This window comes from Indicator indicator, chromosome 24, assembly GCF_027791375.1.
Source record: "Indicator indicator isolate 239-I01 chromosome 24, UM_Iind_1.1, whole genome shotgun sequence".
Classification (NCBI taxonomy): Eukaryota; Metazoa; Chordata; class Aves; order Piciformes; family Indicatoridae; genus Indicator; species Indicator indicator.
Genome location: NC_072033.1, coordinates 127,382 through 152,958, shown reverse-complemented (window position 1 = coordinate 152,958; position 25,577 = coordinate 127,382). Strand labels below are relative to the sequence as shown.

Below are 25,577 nucleotides of genomic sequence, written 5' to 3'. Positions count from 1 at the left end.
AAATGAAGTCTCTGTTTTTGGCCCAAGGACATGGCCATCAAGAAATCGAGGGAATGTGTTGTTTTAATCTTTCAGCCCACAGCATATGTATTCAAAAAGATATTTGGATGCTCAAGGAAAATACAAAAAAAAGGTTAAGCAGCAAAGGGGTTCGTTAGACAATTGGTTTAATAGTTTGTTTTCAAATTGGGGTCTACCAGGCTGCGTTGCTGGTGTCCTTGAAATGCTGATACCTACAATTTTTGCTTTGCTAATTAATTATATGCTTATTGTTGCCATGTTTAATCCAATGCATGCTAAGTAGTGTAACGAAGAGTGTGAATTTGTTATTTAAGAAAAAGGGGGGAGGTGTTGGGGCATTCACAACATTGTACGATGTAGATGGGGAAGCATGTGTAAACAGTGTGGCTATGTTAACCAATCGGCTTCCTGGAAGGGGCGCGTGCAGTACGCGTGGACAAGACTGCGTAGCCAATAGAAGGACACATGCTCGCGGCATGAAGGCAGAGCGGAAAAGTTTGGTCGATATAAACAACTACCGATGGTTCAATAAAGTTGGATTTGAACTTGCATCACATTGATGTGTCGTTCTTCCTGCTCGCCTGTATGGCCTGCGGCACTCTCTTTCATGCTTTCTCCTACAGTCAAGGGTTGGAGGACTGCTGGTGGGAACAGCAGAAAGGTCTTTGCTCTACCATGGAACTACGGAGAGAAGTTAAGCCTCTGAACCTGTAGCTGCCAGCACTGCAAGGCCAAGCATCCCTGTTTGCATTTGCTGCACTGACTGTCAGGCATCGGCGGCTCCTCTCAGCATCCAGCTGTCCAGCTTTAGGCAAACCACTTGGAAAGCTGTTCCTTGCTGTTGTGTTAAAAGTCTTAGGAAACTACTCAGTTGACCAACTCAGTGAACAGGTTCTTGTAATTTGAGTGCTGTGAACACAGGCTGGGTGCTGACAACTTGAATGCTTCTCTGTCTTAAGTTCCTCTGTGGCTGCTCTTCCTGAACAGCTGTTGTTAGAGGAGAGAGGAACTGACCAGCATCTCCAGGGACCACCTAATGCATACTCAGGTAATCTTCCAAGACAGCACATCTGTACGAGGCCATGGTCAGTCCCACTGTGCCAGAGTTGTCTCACAGGGCAGCTCTTGGGGATGGGTCAGGTCTGAGGCCAGCCTGTAGAGTTGGAAGTCAGGGTCAGGATTAAGGCAGTGATGATGACTAGAGTCAGACACAGCCCAGTGACAGCCATGCAGGTCTATAGTGACAAGGCAGAGCCAAGGTTGGGCCAGGCAAGCAGTGCCAGTCAGGGCCAGAGAGATCCAGGGCTGGGCACAGGCATGGACACAGGCATATCTGTGAGAGAACTGGAGACAAGCACATCTCCAGAACCTATTCAGGATCTTTTCTGATGGCATATGGACATGGTCTGCACCACCTTCACATTTTTGGGGACATTTTAGTTCTAATTTAATATTTCAATAGCTTTTTTTACCATTTTTGTGGCCTATTTTTAGCCTTTTCCCTCCTACTGATGTAAACTGTTCCAAGCCATTTTAGCAATCCCCAACCTTCTTCTTGTGTTCTTTTGGCTCATTCATTTTGGAATAAGCTCTTTTGTGACGGCTTTCTTTGTTGCTATTGTTTTCATACTGCTGTTCTTTCAATGATACCAAGTTGAATACATTATACTCCCTCTTACACATAGATTTTTTAATAGCACAGTTGTGAATGAAGCCCCTCATATATCTCAGCACTCAACTCAGCTGTTTCTTTTATGCTCCCCAACCAGATGCTCCAAAAAATCAAGCTTTTGTGGTTTCTAAAATGTAGCATGTACATCATATGCTGATGTACCAGTTACTCAGTGTAGGGTAATTGGGGACTCTTCGTAATGATGATGTTTTCTTCCTTGGCAGCCCCTCTGATCTCTTAGATATATCACTGCTACCACCACTGGTTTCGAAGACCATTCACAACAATTGTCCTACCATTCACTTTTGCCTATTTTGATGTTAATTTTCTAACAGGGGTTCTGTGTTACATGTTGGAAGGTTGAAATTGCTGAGGCATTTTGACTCTGAGGTTTCTTTGTCATCCAGTGTGCTTCCACAAGCACAATTTAGTTGTGTCTTCCTGCAAGAATCTCTTGTCTGCCAGTGTCCCACTGTCGACTTGCCTCATGCCAATTTCTGATAAGGCTGTCTCAGTCAAAACTGGGTAGCCCAGTTGTTCTGCCTTATTTTTTGATTGCTAGAACTTGTACAGAAGCACGTTTGTGGCTTTTACCCACTTTCTGTACTTTTTTAGACCAGATATCATTTGTTCATCCTCATGGTTGTCATTTCCTCCACCACCATCTCTTAACTATGAAAATTTTAATGACAATGGGCAAAGATAACTCTGAATTTTGTGGGCTTTTGCACATCAGCCTTCACTTAATGCAAAAACTCCTTTGTAACTTGCTGAGGTGCTGCAGCCCAACTGCTCCACTCGCAACCCGTGTCCGTGCAGTCCCAGACCAGCCTGCCCGAGCTCCTCCCAGCAGCCCCACCCGGTCTTGGTCACTTCGCTCGGGAATGGCTGTGTAGGGATAGGCGCCCGAGCGGTCCCGCAGACCCAGGGTGCAGCTCTCGGCGCGGCTGCCCGGCGCCGAGGCCCAGTGGTGGCCGAGGCGGAGCGGTGCCCACCGGGCAGCCCCCGCCCGCATCTCCAGCGCTCCCCGGCCGGCGGCGCAGGCAGCGGGTGGGGTAGGTAGGGCGCAGGTTGGGCGCGCAACACGAGCAGAGCGGGCAGTGCGAGCGGGACGGGCATAAACAGCAGGCGGCGCAGCAGGCAGGCTGGGCAGACAACAGGCACACGGTACACGAGCTGAGCAGGCTGAGCAAGTAGCAGGCGGCACGGCGAACGCTACTGGTAAGCGATCCCACATGGTCTAGCGGTTAGGATTCCTGGTTTTCACCCAGGCGGCCCGGGTTCGACTCCCGGTGTGGGAAAAACACCAGAAGTTTTTCCTCCCATTCTGCCGACGTTTCTTTTTCTCTGGTTATCTATGCACGACCCCTTCCGCCACATGCGGTGCGGGGTGAGGTGCCTCCCGCCCCCACTCTTGACCATCTGCGTCCGCCCCAGGGACGCGCGTTAAACAAACGCCCCGGCGCCCGTGGCAGAGTCGGGGCGCTGAGAAAGCAGCGGCCATAGTTGTTGTCACCAGGCGTTGTAGAGCCAGCGCACAACAGAGAAAACTTCGGTCAGGAAACGTGCTCCTGAGAGCTACCCCCGGCCTTCCTCTTGGCTCCAGAGAACCCAGCCAACAGCCCCGCAGAGCTGAGCATCCGTAGCGACTGGCCAAGGTAGTGTTGCTGCAGGACACGCTCCTCAGCAGCTGTATTGTGCAATAAGTGCACAATGGAGCTAGGAGACTAGGAATCCACTATGGTTACGTGGTGCTCAGGAAGGCTAAAAGAAAAAAAAAAAAATCACACTTTCCACAGCAAATATACCTAACCTGGTCGAGATACCTGTGTAAAGTCAGGACGGTGGCTGCAGCATACTACAGAATAAAACCTGAGGCTAGGAGTTGCAACAAGTTTGCCAGAAGGCAGGAGAATGTGACAGGGCTCCCCTCAAGCAGGGCTCAGTGCTTGGTCTCTAGACCCCAGGAATGCCCTGAAGGACTCAGGACAAGGCTGCTCCTGAGCCAAAAAAAGAATGGAGACTCTGAGCCTGAAGGTATTGTTACGAAAATTGTTTAATTTATAAACGATATCACAGTATATCAGAGGTTGGAAGGGACCTCAAGAGATCATCAGGTCCAACCCCCCTGCCAGAGCAGCATCACTTAGGGTAGTCTGCACAGGAATGCATCCAGGTGGGTTTTGAAAGTCTCCAGAGAAGGGGACTCCACAATCCCCCTGAGCAGCCTGTTCCAGTGCTCCTTCACCCTTACTCTAAAGAAGTTTCTCCTCATGTTGAGGTGAAATCTTCTATGTTCAAGTTTGAACCCATGGCTCCTTGTCTTATCACTGTGAACCACCAAAAAGATCCTGGCCCCATCCTCTTGACACCCACCCCTCAGATATTTATACACATTGATGAGATCCCCTCTCAGTCTTCTCTTCTCAAGACTAAATAAACATATGGCAAACAAATATTAATAAACATATTAATAACATTTTATTAACATGAAAAATTGCCAAAAAGTTATTAAATAGGTTTGATGTATGGTTAGAATATATATTTACAGTGGGAATGTAAAGTATCTGGGCAAATATAACAATTTTAACAATTTTACTCAAACTGGGAGAAAATAACACGGAAAGAGAGAATCCCTGGGAGCAAAATGGCACTCAACCACAGTCAGGGGAGACTCTACAAGAACCGTTAAGCCAAAGAGGCACTGCTGATTCCCCCGATGGTGGGGAGTGGTGCTGCTGTGTATTAGCTGTTGCAGCTTTGAGGCACTCTCATGTGCCAGGCACGGCAGGCTGCTGGCAGGAAGGCCATGTGGTCTTGGGGCTGGTCTGGCTTCAGCAGGACAGCAGGCGGTTTTCGATGCTTATCGCAATGGGCACTTGCTTTGTCTTGGGTAAACTGAGGCATGGCAAAATTCTGGTTGTAAGGGGAAGCAGGCTTGGCTCTGGCTCCTAAGCTTGTGGCTTCTCTAGCTTGGAGTGGGCAGGCTTGTGGCTTTCATCCCAGGCTCTGGACCGGGCAACTTGGGGCAAAGCAGGGCAACTCAAGGCGAGGCAGGGCAACTCGAGGCAGAGAAGGCAATTTAAGCAAGGCAATTCAAGCAAGGCGAGACAACTAGAAATCAGCCTGTATATATACCTTGTCCGAAATTCAATTGGGCCAATAAGGCAACTGAAGCCAGCACATAGTTACCCAATGAAAAGGGGTTCTGCCAGGCTGTGGCCATAAAAGGCAGAAACATAGGCCTGGTTAGGGAGGAGCAGTGGCCAGTACACATGCTCTTATTCCAGAAGCAAACTCACTAACCAGACATGAACAGTCCTGTCCTCTTTGTTCCCTTTCCTGCCTTACGACGACTTTCTGCAGGAAGGAGGGGGAAGAGTGGAACCATGTCTAGACACATCGGGGGCTGTCTGGGTTTTGTGCTGGGCTCTTCTGGCCCTACCATGAACGGTATGCTGCTGCTCAACCACACTGAACCACCCCAAGCTCTTGGACACAAAATGCAGCCACTGCCCTGCTTCAGCAGTAGAATCATAGAATGACAGTCAGAATGTTTTGAGTTGGAAGGGATCTTTAAAGGTCATCACATCCAACATCCTGCAGGGAGCAGACATGAACTAGAACAGGTTGCTCAGAGCCCTATCCTACCTGACCTGGGATGGCTCCAGAAATGGAGCATCTACCACCTCTCTGAGTAACCCATGTCTGCGTTTCACCACCCTCGAAGTGAGTAACTTCTTCCTTACATCTAGTTTGAATTACCTTTCAGTTTAAAACCATCCCTCCTTGTCCTGTTCAACAGGCCCCGTTACAAAGATTGCCCCCATCTTGCCTGTATGCCCCCTTTAAGTACTGGAAAGCCACAAGAAGGTGCCCCAGAGACTTCTCCAGGCCCAAATCTCTCAGCCTGTCCTCACAGCAGAGGGCTTCCAGCTCTTGGATCATTTTTGTCCATGCTTTCCTGCCAGCACCACAGTGGGGTCTCAGCAGGGTGAAGCAGGGGGACAGAATTCCCTCCCTCCATGCTGGGAAGCCGCCCAGGCCGCAGTTGGCTTCTGAGCTGAGCGCACATTGCTGGCTCATGACCAGCAGGGCTGCTGTCACTTCTTTCATCCCCAGCCTCGATCGATACCAGGGGCTGACCTGACCCAGGTGCAGAATCCTGCACTTTTCCTTGTTGAACCTGAAGTTCACACAGACCCACTTCTCAAACCTGCTAGGTCCCTCTGGATGGCATCCCTTCCCTCTGGCATGTCAACTGCCTCACTCAGCTGGGTGTCATCTGGGAAATTGTTGAGAGTGCACCTGATCGTCCCCATCAATGATAAAGACATTGAACAGCACTGGACCTCATATGGAGCCCTGAAGGACTGCACTTGTCACCGATCACTGTCCTCTGGACATGCACCGTCAACCACCGTCAGGATATGACTATCCAGCCAATACCTCATTCACTGAACAGCCCATCGGGGACAACGCCCAGGGCCGCCCACGGGGAGCCAGGCCCGGCTAGGGCGAAGGTGGTAGCGCTCCTCCTCTGCCAGAGAAGGAGCGCCGAGCCCGAGGCAGCCACTCACCTCTACGCCACCGGACAGGCGAGTCGCACAAGCTCTCGCGAGAGCGGAGCCGCGTGAGGACCCCACCCCTCTGGCCAAATCTCGCGAGTGTTTGAGCCGGCGCTTCCGGGTGCGGTGTCTCGCGAGAGGTGGCGGGCGCGGGCTCCTTGTCTAGCTCTGCATCTCGCGAGAGCCCCTGTGTCGTGTTCTGGTCGCCCCCGTGCCGTGCGCGATCCTGCCAGCAGCGAGAGGCGGCGGGCGCCATTTCGGGGAGCAGCCGCTGGTGCCAGAGCCGGGGTCCCGCTCTGGTCCGGAGACCACTCGCCACAGTCACGCCGCCCCTCGTCGTCTGCCACCCTGGGGCTGCCCGAGGACGCCGCATAGCTGAGCTTTGGACGCCTGGAGAGGGCTCCCTAGCCCTCGTCTCATCCCCCACCGCCCGCGCAGCCCGCGCCGGGACTGGGAGTCGCCGTTGCTACCACCGGACCTCGGGCGACCGATCGAGCGCAGCACCCGCCCGCGGCGCAGGTAACTGCTGTTCGGGGACCGGACCCCATCGCTGGGCGAGCTGCGGCCTGGCTTGCGGAGCAGTGTGGCGCTAGCCTGCGGCCGGCCCAGAAGGCCCGTGCTCCTCCCGCCGCCATGATCGCCTCTTTTTAGCCGAGTTGCTCCGAGGCCGTGGCCTGGCCATGCAGGGTTTGGCCTTTTCTGTGGCCAAGTAGCGGGCGGGCCTGCCGTCACCGCCGCGGCGTTGTCTCTCCGCGGTTTCCCCCACGATGGCGCTGTGTGGAGCGACAGGGCCGGACGGCGCCGGGCTCCGGCCCTGCTATTGCAGCTGGAACTGGCAGGGCCGGGGCCGAGCGGCGGGAAGCTACCGCGGGGCTGTTTACGTAGTGAGTCGAGGCGGGGGAGCGCTGGTGCGCCGCGGACCTCTAGTTCCCGGTACGCGGTAGCCGGCGCGCGGGTGGCCCAAGGGCTTTGGAGGACGCGGACCTGGTGCAGTGCTCGGAGCGGGCCGTAGCCCTGGCGGAATGGGCTGAGTTGGTTCTAGCGCAGTAATGTGTTTGACACCCGGACTTGTTAAGCTCTTACGGCTTTAGGAGAGTTTAGAGGATCGCGAGTGGGAATTTTTTGAGCAGAGATGCTACTGAGAGCCGAACTGCCTTCCCGGAGCGTCCATATTTTCCCTAAGCTCGCCTGGTGCCTTTCAAGGAAGCTTCTTGGAAAACGAGTTCAATTGTCATTTTTTCCTATTTCCAAATAATTTCAAAAAGAGGACCTTTTAAAACTCTCTTGATGTAATATAAAGTCAAAACGAGACGGGATCTGCCTTTAAAATGGTAGATGGATCAGCAGTTAACAGTAACACTGTCCCTTTGGGTTTTCTGTAGATCCACAATGTTCCCAGTGTAATTCTGCCATGTTTATTCCAGTGGTTTGGTTTTTTTGCTTGTTTGTTTTTCTATTCACAGAAATATCAGGCATATGCCCCTTTTTTGAGGAAGCTGAAAACGTTTTATGAATTTTTTTTGAGTTTAAATTTTTTTCGAGTTTAGTGCAAAATACTTAAATCATCAGTCCGTATTTTGTGCTGATTTGAAATTAATAAGGACTCTTGTTTCATTATTTTTGAAATAATAACTTTACATGCCGCATTGTTATATGCATTGCATGAATTACTATGTCAATAGCAGGTCTGTGTTTTTTGAACAGAAGGTGTTCTGATAAAAACATGATGTTACACCAGGGAGTGTGCTTTGTGCAGCGTACAAAGGGCACAGATTGCATGGGGAGAGACCAAAGGTTCCTGTAACTCAGGATCTTGTCTGTGCTGGCCAAAAGTAAATGACTAAGAAAAGCCAGAAACGCAGGCAATGATGAAGTGATAGTTTGTTTTTTTTTTTTTTTACTGTGTGCTTTTAGTTGTCAACTAGTTGTGGCTCAGGGTCACAAAGCCTGTCTTCGTTTAATAAAAAGCTCTTACTGTAAACTTTTGTGCTGTTTTTCTTTTTGTGTGTTTTTATATTTTTCTTTTTTTAATATTGCCTATGGGTTTTTTTTCCCTCTTTGCTAGCCTCCACAGTGCTCTGTAACAGTGAATTCCACGGTTAAATGCTGTGTGAACCAGGACCTTTGTTTTGCAGGAACCCAGTAGTAGGTCATTCACTGTTCTAATTCGGTTGAGGGTGGTAGTAGCCACTCCCTCTCCACTTTTCCATGCCGACGATGATTTTGGTAGTTCCTGTAATGGCCCCATTCCTACCTTTGGCTTCACTTCTTCAGGGTGAAGCTGGATATGTTGGCTAAAGTACACGTGTGAAAATGTTGGTAGGAGCTGTCACTGGTGGAAATTGTCTTGTAGAATGTGGGCTTGGCCTGGTGCCTTTTCATGGTCGTTAATCGTATTCCTATGCTTGTGTCTACTAAATACTGGTGAATTAAATTATGCATGTATGTAGATGACTTGATAAGCTGAATGGAAACACTGCAGTAAACCCACATAAACTAAGGACAGTCGTATTTGTGATAGCCTGGGAATTTGAAAATGGGGTTCACTTACCTTAGTTCAGTAATTGAGTATGAGCTGCCAGTGCTCTGATTGGTAAAGGATTTTCTCTTATTCTTGATTGTATTAATGGGTGATGGTCAGAGGGAGGTGGGGGAGCTACTTGACTCTTACATGAGTTGCTGCTCTGGTGTTGTATTGATTATGAGGGAACAGCTTAAAGGATCTTGAAATGTTGGACTGATTCAATTTGTACTGGTCAAGTGCCTGGACAGCACAGTCGTATGGCCATGCTTATAACCAAGATGCAGTGATTAATGTGTATGATTAAAAATCTGTTTTATACCACACATGTAGGAATATCTTGGGCTTGGACTTGGGTGTAGAGGACTGGGCATTTTTGAGCTTAAAAAAGAAAAAGGAGAGGAACTATTTCTATTAAAAGATAGGAAGTAGAGCCTCTCTAGAAAAACCACCACATAAAGTCTGTAGTGACTAGTGTTGCATAGCATGCTGGGTGGTTTTTTATCTGAAACCTGAATTTCCAGACTGCATGGATCTCGTGTCCTTTAGGAGCTCTTAATGCTTGAGTCATAACTGTTTCTTCTGTGGCTTGCATTATGCAGGGGGCTGCATTTCTCAAAGGACCACAGAGTCCTTTAAGTCTTCAGTTTAGTAAATGTAGTATCATATGCTGGGAAGCTGTGAACAAGTTTGTCTGAATGTTTGTTCTGTGTTCTTTAAATGCTTCTCTAGTCATTCAGTGAAGCATGGGTCCTTCTAAGATGGCAACGAGACCTGTGTTTTTGTATTGTATATGATCTGTGCTCTTTGTTTTGAAAGAAAGGTGGAATACCTCTGGGGTTTTCACTGGCTACTTGGGTTGAATGGCATTTTGTTGTTTGCAGCTGTAATTGGTTTGTGTCATATTATTTATCATCTCGCTGGGCAGAGCTTCCTTGCAGTTCTTGTTGGAAATGAGGCATTGCTTTGTGAATTGGAGCCAGTGCATTGATGGCCTCTTAAGCAAAAGCCTTTGGAAGCACAAGGGTATTTTCCATCTAAGGTGGATTTTGCTTCTTCTTTCAGGTGTCCTGAAAAATGGCTGATGATATTGATATTGAAGCAATGCTTGAAGCTCCTTACAAGAAGGTGAGAAAAATGTGCCAGTGAGGTCCTGTTTACCTTAATTTAGCATTATTCATGAAACTACTGCTGAACTGTAAACTAACATCCCTGGAGCCCTCGTGATTTGTCTTACTGGAGATGCATTACATGTAACTTACAAATAAATATATACTGTTAATGTAATTATATTGTGCAGTAGTTTCACTTCAGCGTGATGAATAAATGCCCATCTATCTCTCTTTGTAGACTTGCCTAACGATATCTCACCTCTACTCCCATGAATTCACCTTTGATTCCAGTGTGAACTGTCAATCATAAGGTAGTAATTGAGTGACGTATCGCTGTACCGTGGTCCCCTAGGTTTAAAAAACAAAACCAAACAAAAATGAACAAACCCCCCCCCCCCAAAACGACAAACAAAACCACCCCAAAAAACTCACCCAAAATCAACCAACCAAAAAAAAGCCAACCTAAAAGCAAAACCAAAACCTACCCATCTGAAAAAAACGAGAAACCTAAAACCTCTTCTAACATTGTCAGGTCCAGTTTGATATAGCAATAAGGTGAATGTAGTTGTTTGGGAAAACAGCAGGGTTCCAAGAATACCCTTTTCACCAGTCCCATGGCAAGTAAATATTTGACCAGTCTGCTCAGTGCAAGAGGAGTGAGACTTGCATTTAATGCAGAAGACTGGTGATGGTTAATCTTTGAACAGGGCAGGTGGAAATCAGTTGCTGAGTGAATGAATTGATGGAAATTCTTGGATCCCTGAGCAGAATGTTTGTAGCAAGTAAAAAGACAGTATCACAGTCTGCAGTGGCATTCTAAAACAAGTTCTTGTATTCTTCTGTCCTATTTGTTTAATTAGGAAATAGCAGTTTTTGTGGAAAATTTTTATCAATTTTTAGTGTAGCAATGTCTTTTACCTAAACCAGCAGCAAATGAATACTGTCTTTGTTTATCACCAAATGGTGGTGATGTTAATTTTATGCATGCTTTAGCACTGGTTTTACAAGAAATGTATATTAAGTGGCTTAGTAATTGTACTTTTGATGTAACTAATGTGATTAAACTGTAAAGAAAGTATATCAGTTATTTAGCAGCTATTGTTAGTCTGTTCTGCAGTGTTTATTACAACCATGTGATGAATTTTGGATGAGCATTTGTAAGCTTTAAGTGGTATATTTAGTTTATGTAATACTTAGCAGTTATGTTAAAAACTTCAAGAAAAATTGTTATGTTGAAATTCTTGTGTCCTGGTTTAACATGGATATTTTCCATGTAAACAGGTATGGAAATAGGGAATGTTTAGGCTGGACTGGTGGATTATTGATGACTTTCTTGGGAGTCGACGTTACTAAAGCAGTGTGAATCCCTGTTTGCTTCAGGGCGAGATGTGTGACAGAGGTGACAACAAGCTCTTACAACCCTTCAACGAAAATGAGCGAAGATCTCGGGAATGGCATCGGTCACAGGAAATCCATAGTGGCTGGCTGCTAGCGTAGCCACTGGGGCTTAGGCAGATATATAGCCTTGGTACTGATCCGAGGGGCACACAAACACAAACCTCGATTTTCCTCTTACACTTTATAGAAATAACATTTAACCACTTGAGTGCTGAATTCTACAGGATAACTTGCTCTCTAAATCATGTAAGGAAGTATCTACAATTTAATACACACTTTTAAACGATGTAAGTCTTGTATTTTGTAATTGTATGACTTAAATTTAAGCAGCAAAGTGGTTAAACATGCCTATCTAAATTTTCTAAAGTTTTCCACATTAAACTGTAAACAAGTAACTTAGTATTAAAATTTTTGTTTTGTATTTTCTTATTCCTATTCCCATTACCCTTTGACCACTTGAAATGTTTCCGCTTCGTCCTCATGATGTTCTTCTATCAACCCTGCTTAGGATGAGAACAAATTGAGCAGTGCCAATGGCCACGAAGAACGCAGCAAGAAGTAAGTATTTGCCTACTGCTATGTGTTTTGGGGAGAGGCTGCTGATTTTTGTGGACTTGTAAATGCATGTTAGTACTGTTTAGGGAAATGAAATGGAGAAGCTTTCTATTTGGAATTGTTGAAACTGCAGCAATTACAAATTTTGTACACAAATGTAGTTAACACCCCATTGTTAGTGGAAAAAGTTCATGTTAAATAAAAAGACCTTATGGGGTCAGCATATTTAATTTTGTACTGTAATCTTTCTAAAGAACCAGAGTACAGGCCTACCTTCTCCTGGAGGAATGATTCTGGGGTCTTGACACCTGCTGATAATCCAGACAGTCTGGAATTGAAGAAAAGCACCTTGCTTAGAAGAGTTTCTTAAATACCTCAAATAAATAGAAGGTATTTAGGTCTGTAAAACAAGTTCTGTAGTTTACAAGCATCATTTGGTGATGGGATAGTTGATGTAGGAAGAATAGCGATGATAGTTGAGTAACCAGGGAATCTTGTGATACACGGCTGACTTAAGAGGTATGTTTGCTGTTGTTGTCTTACAAAATCATACAGATGCAATGCTGAAGGGATCTAGATATTTAGGAAATGAGAAATCTAATGTCAGACTTAAGTTGGAATCTGATAATCTAAAATTGATGATCCTGCACAGCTGCGTTGTCAGCAATACTGCCAACAATACAGTGTTCTTATGCTGAATACTGAGACACCTAAACCTCCATCAAAAATAGCAGCTCCCAGTATTTTTAAGGTCTGGATTTTTGTTGCTTTAAAGTAGCTGTATGTAGCACGTAAAACTATGCTTTTGTTTGGATGCCTGGTCTCAAAATAGAACCTGGTATCTAAAAGAAGAGCAGTTTTTAAGTTTTAGAGTTGGTTCTGACATTGCTTGCTGGTAAAATTATGGGAGTACTGGAACCTATTTTGGTTCTTTTCCTTAGTTGCTGTAACCTAAGACTAAAGACATCTTCTAATGGTCTCAATTTCAGGTTGGACCTACATGCTCTGAGTTTGCGTTTTTAGTTCAGAAAATCAGTGAATTTAAATTTGGTAAAAGAATGATTTTTTAAAATAGAAACCAGTCAAGGTGTTTTGCTACTGTTAGTCTTGCAATGTTATTTATGTGGAGTTTAACTTCTCTTCTGCTTTCCTAATGGTACCCTTGTGTCCAGAAAGGTTGCTCCTGTGCTGTCTTCATGGTTCAGCATTTGAGTTAGCAATGGCTAAAAAGTTTGTTACTCTTTTCCTGCAGCTTCCTGACAGTATAAAGCTTGTCCCAGGAGTTTTTTCCCCATAATCTTTCACAGTTGAACTATTGCGTTTTGTATGTGACTTGTGACAATGTGCTCTTGCTGAAGGCTAAGGTGTATATGGGCTTTATCAGACTCCTTGCTTGGCTGTCAGTTACATTGCTTGCAGTGACAGTATCTGTAGGATATTCTTTACTTCCTTCAGTAGGACAGTACTGAAAGAAGATTCAAACTGTTAGGAAAACCATAATCCACAGCAAAACATCAACATCTAAGAAATGACAGAGTCAGTGTGCAGCTACGGTGAAATTTTTTTTTTTTTTTTTTTTTTTTTTTTTTTTTTTTAGAAATTGACAGGATTAAGAATCTGCAGCATTCCTAGTGGTCTGTACTGGATGTCCAGTTTAATCATGGTTTGAAGGCACAACATGGTTCTTGACAGAAGTCTTTGCATGCAAAGAGCTCACTGTTGGGTAGCAAGTAGTTTCTGTCTTTAGTGAAGATTAGCTGCAGTTAGTGGTACTGGCCAGTGTACTGAGCTGAAGGTATTAATTTTTGGAGCTATTATGGTAGTGTTTGAGGATTTTAACTTACTGAGATTGTGGTTGTTTAAGGTAAGATCCAAGGAGGGAGAGATTTTGTGCACCTGTCACAGTTTGCACCACAGTAGGAAGTGTGGTTAAGTGCTGCTGATGCAGACTGATAACTCGTGATTTCTGGGTGACAACAGAGATTGCGAAGCTTCTGAATAACATACGTTGATGCAGCAACTTCTGTCCACACAAAAATAATTAAGAAAATAGTAGAGTATTTTAGGTAAGCAATTAAAAAAATAAATATTCCAGTTTTTAAAACCAAATGATACAATGTTTCTCTTGAGAGATAAATACAAAGGTGGTTTTAATGGGTCTTCCTAGAATCATAAAATCAACCAGGTTAGAAGAGACCTCCAAGATCATCCAGTCCAACCCATCACCCAGCCCTATCCAATCAACTAGACCATGGCACTAAGTGCCTCATCCAGTCTTTTCTTGAACGTCTCCAGGGACAGTGACTCCACCACCTTCCTGGGCAGCCCATTCCAATGGCAAATCTCTCTCTCTGTGAAGAACTTCCTCCTAATAGCCAGCCTATACCTCCCCTGGCACAACTTGAGACTGTGTCCCCTTGTTCTGCTGCTGGTTGTCTGGGAGAAGAGGCTGACCCCGACCTGGTTACAACCTCCCTTCAGGTAGTTGTAGACAGCAATGAGGTCTCCCCTGAACATCCTCTTCTCCAGGCTAAACACCCCCAGCTCCCTCAGCCTCTCCTCATAGGCCTGTGTTCCAGGCCCCTAACCAGCTTTGTCACCCTTCTCTGGACACATTACAGTACCTCAACATCTTTCTTGAATTGAGGAGCCCAGAACTGGACACAGTACTCAAGGTATGGCCTGACCAGTGCTGAGTACAGGGGAAGAATAACCTCCCTTGTCCTGCTGGCCATACTATTCCTGATACAGACTAGAATGCCATTGGCTCCCCTGGCCACCTGGGCACACTGCTGGCTCATGCTCAGCCTACTATCACCCCGCACCCCCAGGTCCCTTTCTGTCTGGCTGCTCTTCAGCCACTCTGTCCCCAGCCTGTAGTGCTGCTTAGGGTTGTTGAGGCTGAAGTGTAGAACCCTGCACTTAGCCTTGTTAAATCTCGTCCCATTGGCGTCTGCCCACCCATCCAGCCTGGCAAGGTCCCTCTGCAGGGCCCTCCTACCCTCCAACAGAGCGACACCTGCTCCTAACTTGGTGTCATCTGCAAACTTACTGATGGTGGGCTCAATCCCCTCACCCAGATCATCAGTAAAGATACTGAATAGGATGGGGCCAAGCACTGATCCCTGGGGGACACCACTAATGACTGGCTGCCAACTGGATGTGGCACCGTTCTTAGGTGGAGATTGGAGACCAAAAGCTGTTAGTGATGGTTGAGCTCAGTTAAATGTGGGAGATTTTTACTTCAGTAATTGAAACCAACTAGAAGTCATAGTTTATACAAGCCATAGAAAGTGAAAGGGATGAACGTATTTAGAAAGCAGGGGTGCATGCAAAGCTTTACAGTGTATTAGCAATCACACTGAAAAACGGTGTGTGTAATCAGAAAGCACAGGAGGAGGCCAGGAAAAGTTCAGTACCAAAGGATGTTTTGAATTTCAGTTTAGCAGTGAAGTTGGTTATTCCCACAATTTAGTTTGTGGTAAATTACTGTCCTAAGCAGTTGCTTGTGCATCTCTTTAATGTGTTTTATGTACACATGCATACATGTTTTTAAAGCTAGCAAATTGCAAGTTTCTGTGGTCCAAGACAAAGATTTAAAAAAAAAAAATAAAATCCAAAATTAGTCTGCCAAGAGTGACAAAATGACTCACTGCTCTTTAAATAAGAGATTTCAAGTATAGGAGATTTTAAAAGTTTGAATTTTTGAAATAAATGAATAAAATTATGAAGATCTGCAGTTTGCCCCAAACCTGTAGGAGCCAAAGATTTGGGAGTAGCAAGTAGGAAATTAAACTCTTGGGCAGTATATGAAGATTTGACAGCAAAGAGTATCAAGAGAAACTAACTTTCCTTTCCCCCAGACTTGCATCTTCTTTTGTATCTGTTGTAAAAATGTAATTCATTCTTAGCATCTTGGTGGTGTATGTAAAGTATGTTGGAAAGACAGATGAAGTACTGCATTTAGTATGTACTGGACCTAATGCAGGAAATATTTGTTCAGTCCTTTTATTGTTTCTGGAAACATTCTTCACAAAGAGTAAACCAAAAAAGTTCTTTGGAGCACTTTGTGCTGCTCGTGAGGAGCTGTGAAAGGTCGCTGACAGGCTTTGTTCAGCAAAAGGAGCTTGGAGAAATGCCAACAGGTAGAAGCTTTTTGCTGTCAGTGTCTGTGACATCAGGTTACGGGAACTGTGGAAGGTGTAATCAAAGTTGCATTTTCATTTTGCAGGAGAAAAAAGAGCAAGAGCCGGAGTCGAAGCCATGACAGGAAGAGGAGCAGAAGTAAGGATCGCAAACGGAGCCGAGATCGGGAAAGGAAGAAGAGCAGAAGCCGGGAAAGGAAGCGGAGCAGGAGCAAAGAACGCAGGCGCAGCCGTTCTAGGAGTAGAGATCGCAGATTCAGAGGCCGCTATAGAAGTCCCTAGTAGGTTATTGTGTAGAGTTGCATGTCTGCTGTTTCAGTGTGTGATATGGAACCTTAAAGTTTTTAGCTCTGCTTTCTAAATTGGTCACGAGCCATCTCAAAAGGTGAGGTTAAGGTTGAAGGATGCCAATAAATAAGGAGCAAAAAAAGAAGACAGTGATGTATTCAGTTCCTTCTGTTAGATTTCATTCTTGAATGCACAAAGATGCAAAAAGAGGTCAGAGAATATGTGAAACTGACTGGAAGCTAAAGCTTCTGTAAAGATGCTCTAGACTTCAAGTCTGAAAATTTGTTGGCTCTTCACCACCTGTAACATTACAGTAGCTAGTTGGGTTGTGCCAGTGCCACCATTGTGGCTCCGTACTGCCTCATAAACAGGACCTTGATCAGGATCTCCAGCCTTCCATGTGTAAGCCTGCTGGTCTTTGCTCCTTTGTGTGTTGCATAGAGGGGGTGTCTTGTAATTGTATCACTTGGGTGGGAGTTGCTGCATTCTGCTAGCTGTGTAAGAGGGTTTTGTTCTTTGGGATTTTTTTCTGTTGCTGAGGGAGAAATTTCTTCATCTGGAGAAATTTGGGACTTCCAGTATTCTGATCTTCCAAAAGAATTTTCTCAAGTAGAGGTCATTACTACATTAGGACTATGTGGACATTGCTACAGTAACTCTTGTCTTCATTGAAATACTTTGCTCCAGTAAGGTAGATGACTGTGAGGTGTGTTCATTGCCATAGCTGTTCTGGGCAATTTCTCTGGTATTTAGAGACATTTAGTGAACATAAAGGTGATGTGATCTGGTATCCCCTGAGGAGTTGAGGATGCTCTCATTGGTTTGGCAGCATTCTGTTCTCTGCTTCAGTTACTGAATAATTGCTTTCATATAACGAAGTAGAACTTCATCCAAGTGGGAGCTTGGAGTAGGGCAGCCATGCAGCCCAGAGCCATTGGTAATGACTGCTGCATAGCCAGCAGTTGGCTGTCATTCATTTATAGGGCATGGAGGCTGCTGCTGAAGTGCTACACAGGCTAATGCAATTCCAGAATTCTAGTTTGGGCTTGGAATGTGTCAAAGAGAAGGACTTCAGAAGTCAGGAGAACTCTTCATTTCTTCTTCAAGACTTTTCACTGCAGAGATGTGTCTTTCAAATGAGTGTAACAGGTGCTGACTGTAAGGGATGCAGAAGTTGCAGAGAGAGTCTCCTCCATCACCAGACTCTCTTGGATTGGATACCTTTGATCTACCAAAAGTGGTGCTTCCGTGTGAGCAGCACTACCAGCTCAACATCTAAAATACAACTACCAGAGTGTGCTTGCTGTCTGGAGAATTTGAATGTGGAATCTAACCTTGTGGGGTTGTTCTCACAGTTCTGAGTTGATGCTACTGCAGGCAGTGTTACAGCTGACTGCAGCTTTTAGTTCAAAATGCTTTGTGTGGCTGAGATTTTTTAGTAAATTTTTTTAGTAATTTTTTTTTAACTCTTCCACCTCCTGATCTTTGTCATTTGTTTTATAAAGGCCCCTTTTCAAGCCAGTGCCTCAAAATTGAGGTGTTTTGCTGCAGGGGGTGATCTGGAAATGTCTGTGCAATAATGAGAAGAGAAAATACAGTAAAGGTGATTCTGAAGGAAGAATGTGCTGCAGAGAACTTGAGGACTTTACATTTGGCATCTTTCAACATGAAATAATTAAATGTTCTTAATTTTTAAAAATTGGGTGACTGGCTTGCATTGCTCAATGTTTGTTCAGGGGATTTTAATGTTATTCTTGATATCTTGCCTTTTGAGTATTTTACAGATACATTATTCGGTCTTTTAGAGCTTTACCAAGTATTCTTGCTTGGACATGTCTTGACAAATCCCAGCTACTGCTAATGTACAGCAGAAGTCACCTAGATTGTCTGTTGCTGTTCCAGAACCAAAAATTTGGACAAAACTTCTTGAAAGATGATTATTTCATGATTGAAAGTTTGTGGTAATTCCACTGAACTTCATTAGCCTGAAACTTCCCTCCGCTGAATTGTTGTAGTCTTGGATATATCTAAGCAGATGAAAGCTGGTATTTTACTATCTTCTGACTACTGTTCTTGCGCCATGTGGCATCACACAGAATGTGTACCTAGCTCTGCCCCAGAGGTTGCACAGGACTTAGTGCGTTTGGGTTATGAAGAAAGTTGACCAGATTCAAAGATTGCATCAGGTCAGAAGGGACCCTTAGAACTCATCTTGTTCAACCCCCTTGTAGGGAGCAGGGACACCTTCATTTAGATCAGGCTGCCCAGGTCCATATCAAATCTGACCATGAATGTCTCCAGAGACAGGACCGCCTCCACATCCCTGGGCAACCTGTTCCAGTGTCTCACCACCTTCACTGTGCAGAACTTCCTCCTGATGTCCAACCTATATCTCCCCTGCTCCAGTTTCAAACCATTGCCTCTTGTCCTATCACCATAAGCTTTTCCACACAGTCCCTCCCCAGCCTTCCTGTGGGTCCCTTTCCAATACTGTGAAAGCCCTGACATAAGGAGACGTTGCCTGTGACTCACTGTTTTCCTAGGAGATAGCAGGAAGCAAGCAGTGATGGCAAAAAAGTTCTAGGTGGTAGGAGGAATGAGGAAAATGCCCCTGAGATCTACAGCCTTACAAACAAGTCTCTCTAGACAAACCCAGAGAAACAGATCTCAAAGAATACTCTTGAAGAGAACGTTTAGAAGGTAACTTGGCCCATACTGTTGCCCCAGGTAGCTTTCTGCTTGGTCCATTCCTGTGGGCTTTTATGGCTGGAACTGGTTACCGGGGTTCTTCAGTATTTCTTGCATGTAGTCATGTAAGTACCATGGTGCTTGCTTGTTGGGAGTGGAAGTGAAATATTTGGTGGGGGGAGAGGGTTGGGTGTGAGAGGTTTTCTTGTTTTGTTTTCCTGCAAAGTTGTATTTGAAAATTTTGATAGTGTATCTTTCCAGAATGATTTTAATTACATTTAGACAAAATATTTTCACTGGTTTCCAACAAACTCATGACCTTGATTACGGACCATCATTTAGTTAGTCTACTTGTTAATTGTAATTGGTTTGTCTTGCTGCATATGAATTGAAATGAAGAACACCAAGGTCTATATAAGGAGGTGTGAAAACGCAAGCTAATCCCACCTCTGTTAAGAAGCCAGCCTCTGGAATTAGTGTTGCCAGGTGTAGCTTTTGGCTCCATGTGTCATAGATTTTGGGGAATCAGAGTGGATGCTCAGCATCTGTTTGTCTGAACTCAAGTGGGAGACAGAATAATTTATTCTAGGGGGAGGGAAGAGTCTGGTTATGATAAATAGTGATCTCATCTCAACATGTCTGTTTACTGTGTCTTATTTTCTCTTAAGTGGTTTCTAAATTTATTTTTGTTTGGTTTTGGTGTTATACAGGACTGTATTTCTCTTGCTTTAACCTGGCTATCATGGCTTTAGATATTGGCTTCTCCCTGTGTCATAACATGCTTTAAAATGGGCATCCTTCTTCTTGTTGTGGAGGCCAAGTTTAACTGTAAACATTACTGCTCCAACCACTAGCAAGAAGGTGTTTATCAGACTGAATGCATTTAGTGAAAGACTATTTAATGTCTTCAGACTGCCATCTCTTCCAGGGTGCTTTCACATCAGTTCATAGCCATAGCATAAGGAATCAGTTCTTTGTAGATGGACAGACAAAACCCCTAGCATTCACTTTGTGCAGCTGTGTTGTCATTTGGTGGATGTGCAGGAAGAATGTGAACAGGTGCTGTTCTTTGCCTTGTATCTACAAGGAGATCAAGCTCATGGAGAACATGATAGGACGAGTCTTGGTGCTCGTGTCTGTTACTCTGTGCCACAGTAGCTAGAGGACTGTCCTTAATGTGGAAGCAGACTGCAGATAGCCATTTGTTCTAGCAGTCTCTGTGAAGCTTGGAGAACTAAAATTTGATTTAGCCCAGAGATTGGATTCCTTCTGTGGTGACATCTATATAAGGCTGACTGGTGGCTCAGTTCTGTGTTTTGATGCCCAGTAAGAACTTTACTTGAAGCTGCATTTGCATATTCGTAGCACTTGAGCAGCTAGAGCTGAGGCAGCAGTAGTGAACATGTCCCTTGCAGATATCTGCAGAGTGCTACTTCGGTTTCCCCTTGCACTTTAAATTTCATGACATGTAAAGAAGGTTACAGCAGTAACTATAACTCAGAGTATTTTGTACATATAAATGTGCCATGTCTGGCTGGCTCATGATTAAGTTCTTCCTTGGAGTCCTGTGTGCTCTGGGGTTTTCCACAGAGGTGGAACTGAGCTGGGAGCATGTTTTGAGCCTATTGTTTTGGAGTGCTGCACACAGGGTGCTGCTAATGGAAAATGTTTACAAGCTTAGGGGCAAGAGTGGGTGAGCACTTGCAATGTAATGTGAGTGAAGACAGGAAATCTTGAATTCAGGTACTCTGAGTAATTTCTGTTTTTGCTTTTGCCATAGTTCTGGTCCAAAATTCAACAGTGCCATCAGAGGGAAGATTGGTCTGCCTCACAGCATGAAATTAAGGTTTCTGAGTTTTCTCTGCTTTTTATTGCATCATTAATAGATTTTGCTTAAACTAAGACTGATACATATAAGGGTTTTTTTAAATTCTTGATTTCTCTTTACAGCAGACGACGTTCCAGAAGCAAAAGTCCCTTCAGAAAAGACAAGAGCCCTGTTAGGTAGGAATTTTTACACATACTTGGGTTCATTTTTTTTGATCGAACTGAAGTTGCAAAAGTAACAGTGAAATAAGGCATGAAATAAGCTCTCCCGTGCTGGAATGCACTCCGCCTGTGAGAGCGGAGCATTGAAATAAGTAACTTTTCTCATATGTTGTAAGCTATCCTTCCCTCTAATAACAGTGTATAATTGTAAAGAATGTGCACAATGTGTCTTGCTTTGAATTTCGTATTCTCAATGTCAACTGTGACTTAAATTGGCTAGCTTTTCTGCCAAATCTTACTTAATAATCCTAAGTAAGGAATGAAAAAGTACTGTACAGATGCTGCCTCGTCCTAGCCAGTGTGTACTGATGTTATTTATGGAGGAGCTGGGAACCTCTGAATTCCAGGAGATGCTTATCCATTCTTAGGCTTCTCATTTAAGGGAATCGGATTTGGATAGCTGCTAATGAGATTGTTCTCTAAATTAAAATGCAGTTAAATTTAACCAATCTTGCTTTGTTTCTCTAATTAGCGAACCCTGAGATGGATAAGTTTAATTTTTTTCTTTTGTATTTCCAGTAATTTTTTAGACTATTATAGATATATAGTACATGACTCGGAACTCAGCCCAGGACCCAGTATACTAATTCTGTCTTATACGGAAGTACAAGTCAAACATTTTGTATTCTTTTTAGATGTGAAGTTTTAATGTCTTAAAAGTGGTGCACCTAATTTCAGCTAGTGATAACTATTGAAATAAAATTAACCTAGTGCTCTTGTTGTCATGGGTGAGAGCAGTTCCTGACTCTTCATACTTTTCTATGATGTAACAAACTGTAAATTTAAAATAAGAACTGGGAATTCAGTTTGTATAGGTGTCAGTATTGTTTATACAGTGATTGCAGTGACTCCCAAGTGACTGGATGGATGTAAGGTTTTAGTTTGCAAAGCAACTGAAGTTGATACTGTTTGTCTGAGAGTTCTGACAGCTAGTTTGTGCTAATCGATCACATTTTCGTTTGTTTTCCTGTCCTTCAATCTCATCTGTTTGACTGCACCTGGTGATACTGTTACTTGTGCTGGACAGGTAACATATTCAATGCTTACAGTTGAAATGGGATGTTTACTTGGGTTGAAGTAGTAAGAATACTAATATCAGGTGTGTTCTGCTCAGTTCTTTAGTATGGCAAGTGGGGTTTTTTTGGGTGTATGGTTTGGTGTTTTTTTTTTTTTCCATATCATACTTTCAACTACTAATTTTTTTCCAGGTTTCATGCGTGGTCCAGAGATGAGTTGTCTTCATTCACAGTATCTTTTTAAACTGATCTTTCCTTTTTTCCAGAGAACCTATTGACAATCTTACCCCTGAAGAGAGGGATGCTCGAACAGTATTCTGCATGCAACTGGCTGCAAGAATTCGACCAAGAGACCTGGAAGAATTTTTCTCTACAGTAGGGAAGGTAATTAGTAGGGAGGTTAAAGTAATTCTGAATACTTGCTCAAGCTGTACAGGGTTGGGATTCTGCAGAATTGCAAGCAAGTGCTTTTCTGGAGTTTCACCTATATAGGAAAGAGAATGAATGACGGCAGATTAATTTTTAAAGAGTTCAAATATGAAAGTGCAATGTCTGAGGAGTTCATTGTTCAGCCTGTGGTGCATTGCAAAACATAGCAATGCAGTACTGATTCTGGCAACTTCCTTTTTCAGATGTTTCTTTTTTTTTTTCAGATAGGTCTGCTAGTTGTAGTGTAATACAAAAATCCATTTAACTTCTCATCTTGAAAAGTTTTATTTGTCCTATGAGCTGTAATACTTAAAGCATTACAGTGCTGCAGGTATTTTACTATCCTTGTGTTCTTGTACACCGCACTCTTGTGCACTCTACATTGGGGTTTGAATGGCTTTTAATCCTAGGTAGCTTTATGCTGCTCTAGATTTGCAGTACAGTTGCAAAGCCTTTGGCTTAGCAGATAATTATCTGATTATTAATACCTTCCTGTGAGATGAACTGCTTTAGTTCTTTCCTTTATCTCTAACGCTGTCTGTGCTTACCTTTCAGGTTCGTGATGTGCGAATGATTTCAGATAGAAATTCCAGGCGTTCAAAGGGAATTGCTTATGTAGAATTTGTCGATGTTAGTTCAGTGCCCCTGGCGATAGGACTGACTGGACAGAGAGTCCTGGGTGTACCAATCATAGTGCAAGCATCACAGGTAAGGAGTTGTAAACCTCAGTTTTATTCATGTTGTGTGGCACCTCTACTTTCTTGCTGGAAAACTTACTGTTTGTAAACTTGGTTACCATTGAGCATTTGGAATCCAAACTTTAACAAGGATGACTTTTGAATGGACATTTGGGTTATGTAGTTGAGAGGCAAATTTAAACAGTGGTATAAACACATTTTGAAAATACAGATGTAAAAAAGATAGTAATAATGAAACTTAGAGAATTGTAGTATGTATTATGTATGCTTTCCAGTGCTTCTGAAGAGTAAACATTTTAGTTCATTAGGTACAAGCCAAAATTCTGCATGAAGTTGTTCAGTTTGAAGGTCTTAGAAGCTATCTCTTCTATACTTGGTCATGGTCTTAAATCTTACAGATCTTGAGCTGAAGTCTGGTGGCTAATGTGGATCCTGCTTGTCATTTTGTAAATCTGCTTGTTATTATCTGCTAGATGTATCCAGCTTATCGTAGGGGCTTTTTTATTGACTCTTACAGAAGGTGAGCTTTTCTGTTTTCCTTTTCTTAGGCAGAGAAGAACAGAGCAGCAGCAATGGCAAATAACTTGCAGAAGGGCAGTGCAGGTCCTATGAGGCTCTATGTGGGATCATTACACTTCAACATAACTGAAGATATGCTTCGAGGAATTTTTGAGCCCTTTGGCAGGGTAAATTTTGATTTGGTTTGTTCTGTTACAGTTGTTGATCTCAAAAACCAATATTAGTTGAAGACCACTCAGCTTCTGGGAATAACTGAGCTTCACACCTGCAGAGCATTTGTTTTTGTCACTCTTCTGTGCTTGTATGTCCACAAGGCTTTTAGATACATAGTTAGTATTGGAGAAGAGTGAGAACCTTGATCTGTGATTTGGTCCCCATGATTTTCAACAGCAGGTCTTATGGAAGAAAGCTGAGAGTGAGCACCCATAGTTGCAAAACTAAAAAAACACCCAAACAAATCACTGAGCGATGTCCTGCTTCTGCAGCTTGTAAATAGCTTCTTCCCCCACTGCCCTCCATGGCTGTGAAGAAGCTCCATTTCAAAGTTAAAACACAGAATTGGGTCAGAGTTCTGTTCACTCTGGATGCAGTAGTTTTAATCTGTAAGGATTGGTGCTGGAGTTGTAGCTCATGTCATACCTCAAACATCTCTGTCACAGGCCCCTTCTCCTGATCGCAGGAGAAGTGACCAGCCCTGGTTTGCAGCATGGTTGTTGGATGTGTTATGATCATGGCAGTGAGTGGGGCTAATCTGAAGCCTCCAACACAGTCACAATAAACGTTGGTCCTGCTATGTCAACTAATTTATTCTCCATATATCTTCATTAGACAGGGGAAAAGCTGAATGCCTCATATGCTGCTTAATGGGAAAAAACAAACAAATCTATTGGTTTTTTTTAATATTTTTCCCCAATACTACTTTTGTTGGAATGGGTCTAGAGGAGGCCATGAAGATGAGCAGAAGGCTGAAGCACCTCTCCTATGAAGGCAGGTTAAGAGTCAGGGTTGTTCAGCTTGGAGAAGAGAAGGCTCCAGGGAGACCCTAGAGCTTCTTTGCAGTATTTGATGGAGACCTACAGGAAGGCTGGGGAGGGATTGTTCAGGAGGGCCTGTGGGGATAGGACCAAGGGGGCAAGGGTTGGAAACTGGAGGAGGGCAAATTTAGGTTGGACATGAGGAGGAAATTCTGCACAATGAGGGTGGTGAGACGCTGGAACAGGTTGCCCAGAGAGGTGGCGGAGGCCCCATCCCTGGAGAAGACATTCAAGATCTGATGTTATGTGTCCCTGGGCAGCCTGATCTGGTTGGAGGTGTCTCCGCTGCCTTCAGGGGGGTTGGACAAGATGCCTTTTGCAGTCACCTTCCAACCCAATGCAATCTGTGAATCTTTAATATGAACCCTGTCTCATGTTGTGATATTGCTTTTCTGATGCTTTATTGAGATTCAGTAGGTGTACCTCTATAATTTTGTTGTGGAAGAATCTGGAAAATTGCAGCAGTTTATTAAATTTTAACCCACATTGCTGTTTTAGTTTTTTTTCTCAGGGTCTGGCAGTAGGATTAATGTGATTTAGGAGGCTGATGTGTGGAGCTGTGACTTTTTTTTTCCACTTCTGATTCCATATATTCCATTCTTGCACTTCGTCCTTCCTCTTCTGTGCTGCTTTCTCTTCCCAACGCTGTTTTATGGCTTGTGAATGACTTGCTGATAGGTTCTAAACTTGTAATTACAAACTTTAAGGAGTTCTCATATGACAATAATTATGTAAAATATGCATCTTAAAGACCCTGGATGAAGTTGTGCAGACTGCTTACCTTGTAAAATGGAGTTCCTCAGCCTGTGAGATGCCACAGTTGTAATGTTCCAGTTAGGATTTGATGGGGTCTGAATGCTTCTT

General features: G+C 44.0%; 1 protein-coding gene and 1 non-coding gene across 6 annotated transcripts in view; both read left to right on the top strand.

Moving 5' to 3' along the window:
• The first annotated feature begins 2,922 nt into the window (after positions 1-2,922).
• TRNAE-UUC (transfer RNA glutamic acid (anticodon UUC)) lies at positions 2,923-2,994 on the top strand. The gene has a single exon. It is a non-coding gene; the product is annotated as a tRNA-Glu (tRNA).
• A 3,748-nt stretch (positions 2,995-6,742) lies between these two features.
• The window catches only part of RBM39 (RNA binding motif protein 39), a 31,334-nt gene continuing 12,499 nt past the window's right edge, over positions 6,743-25,577 (top strand). For 3 of the 5 annotated variants that reach the window (XM_054391994.1, XM_054391998.1, XM_054391997.1), the window contains exons 1-9: positions 6,743-6,780; positions 9,848-9,910; positions 11,801-11,850; positions 16,079-16,273; positions 20,749-20,814; positions 20,919-20,972; positions 22,300-22,417; positions 23,018-23,170; positions 23,709-23,846. In XM_054391994.1, the coding sequence (XP_054247969.1) occupies positions 9,860-9,910; positions 11,801-11,850; positions 16,079-16,273; positions 20,749-20,814; positions 20,919-20,972; positions 22,300-22,417; positions 23,018-23,170; positions 23,709-23,846 (825 nt within the window). In that variant the 5' untranslated portion in view covers positions 6,743-6,780; positions 9,848-9,859. The remainder of the gene's footprint in view (positions 6,781-9,847; positions 9,911-11,800; positions 11,851-16,078; positions 16,274-20,748; positions 20,815-20,918; positions 20,973-22,299; positions 22,418-23,017; positions 23,171-23,708; positions 23,847-25,577) is intronic. The other 2 variants (XM_054391995.1, XM_054391996.1) reach the window with 2 other exon arrangements.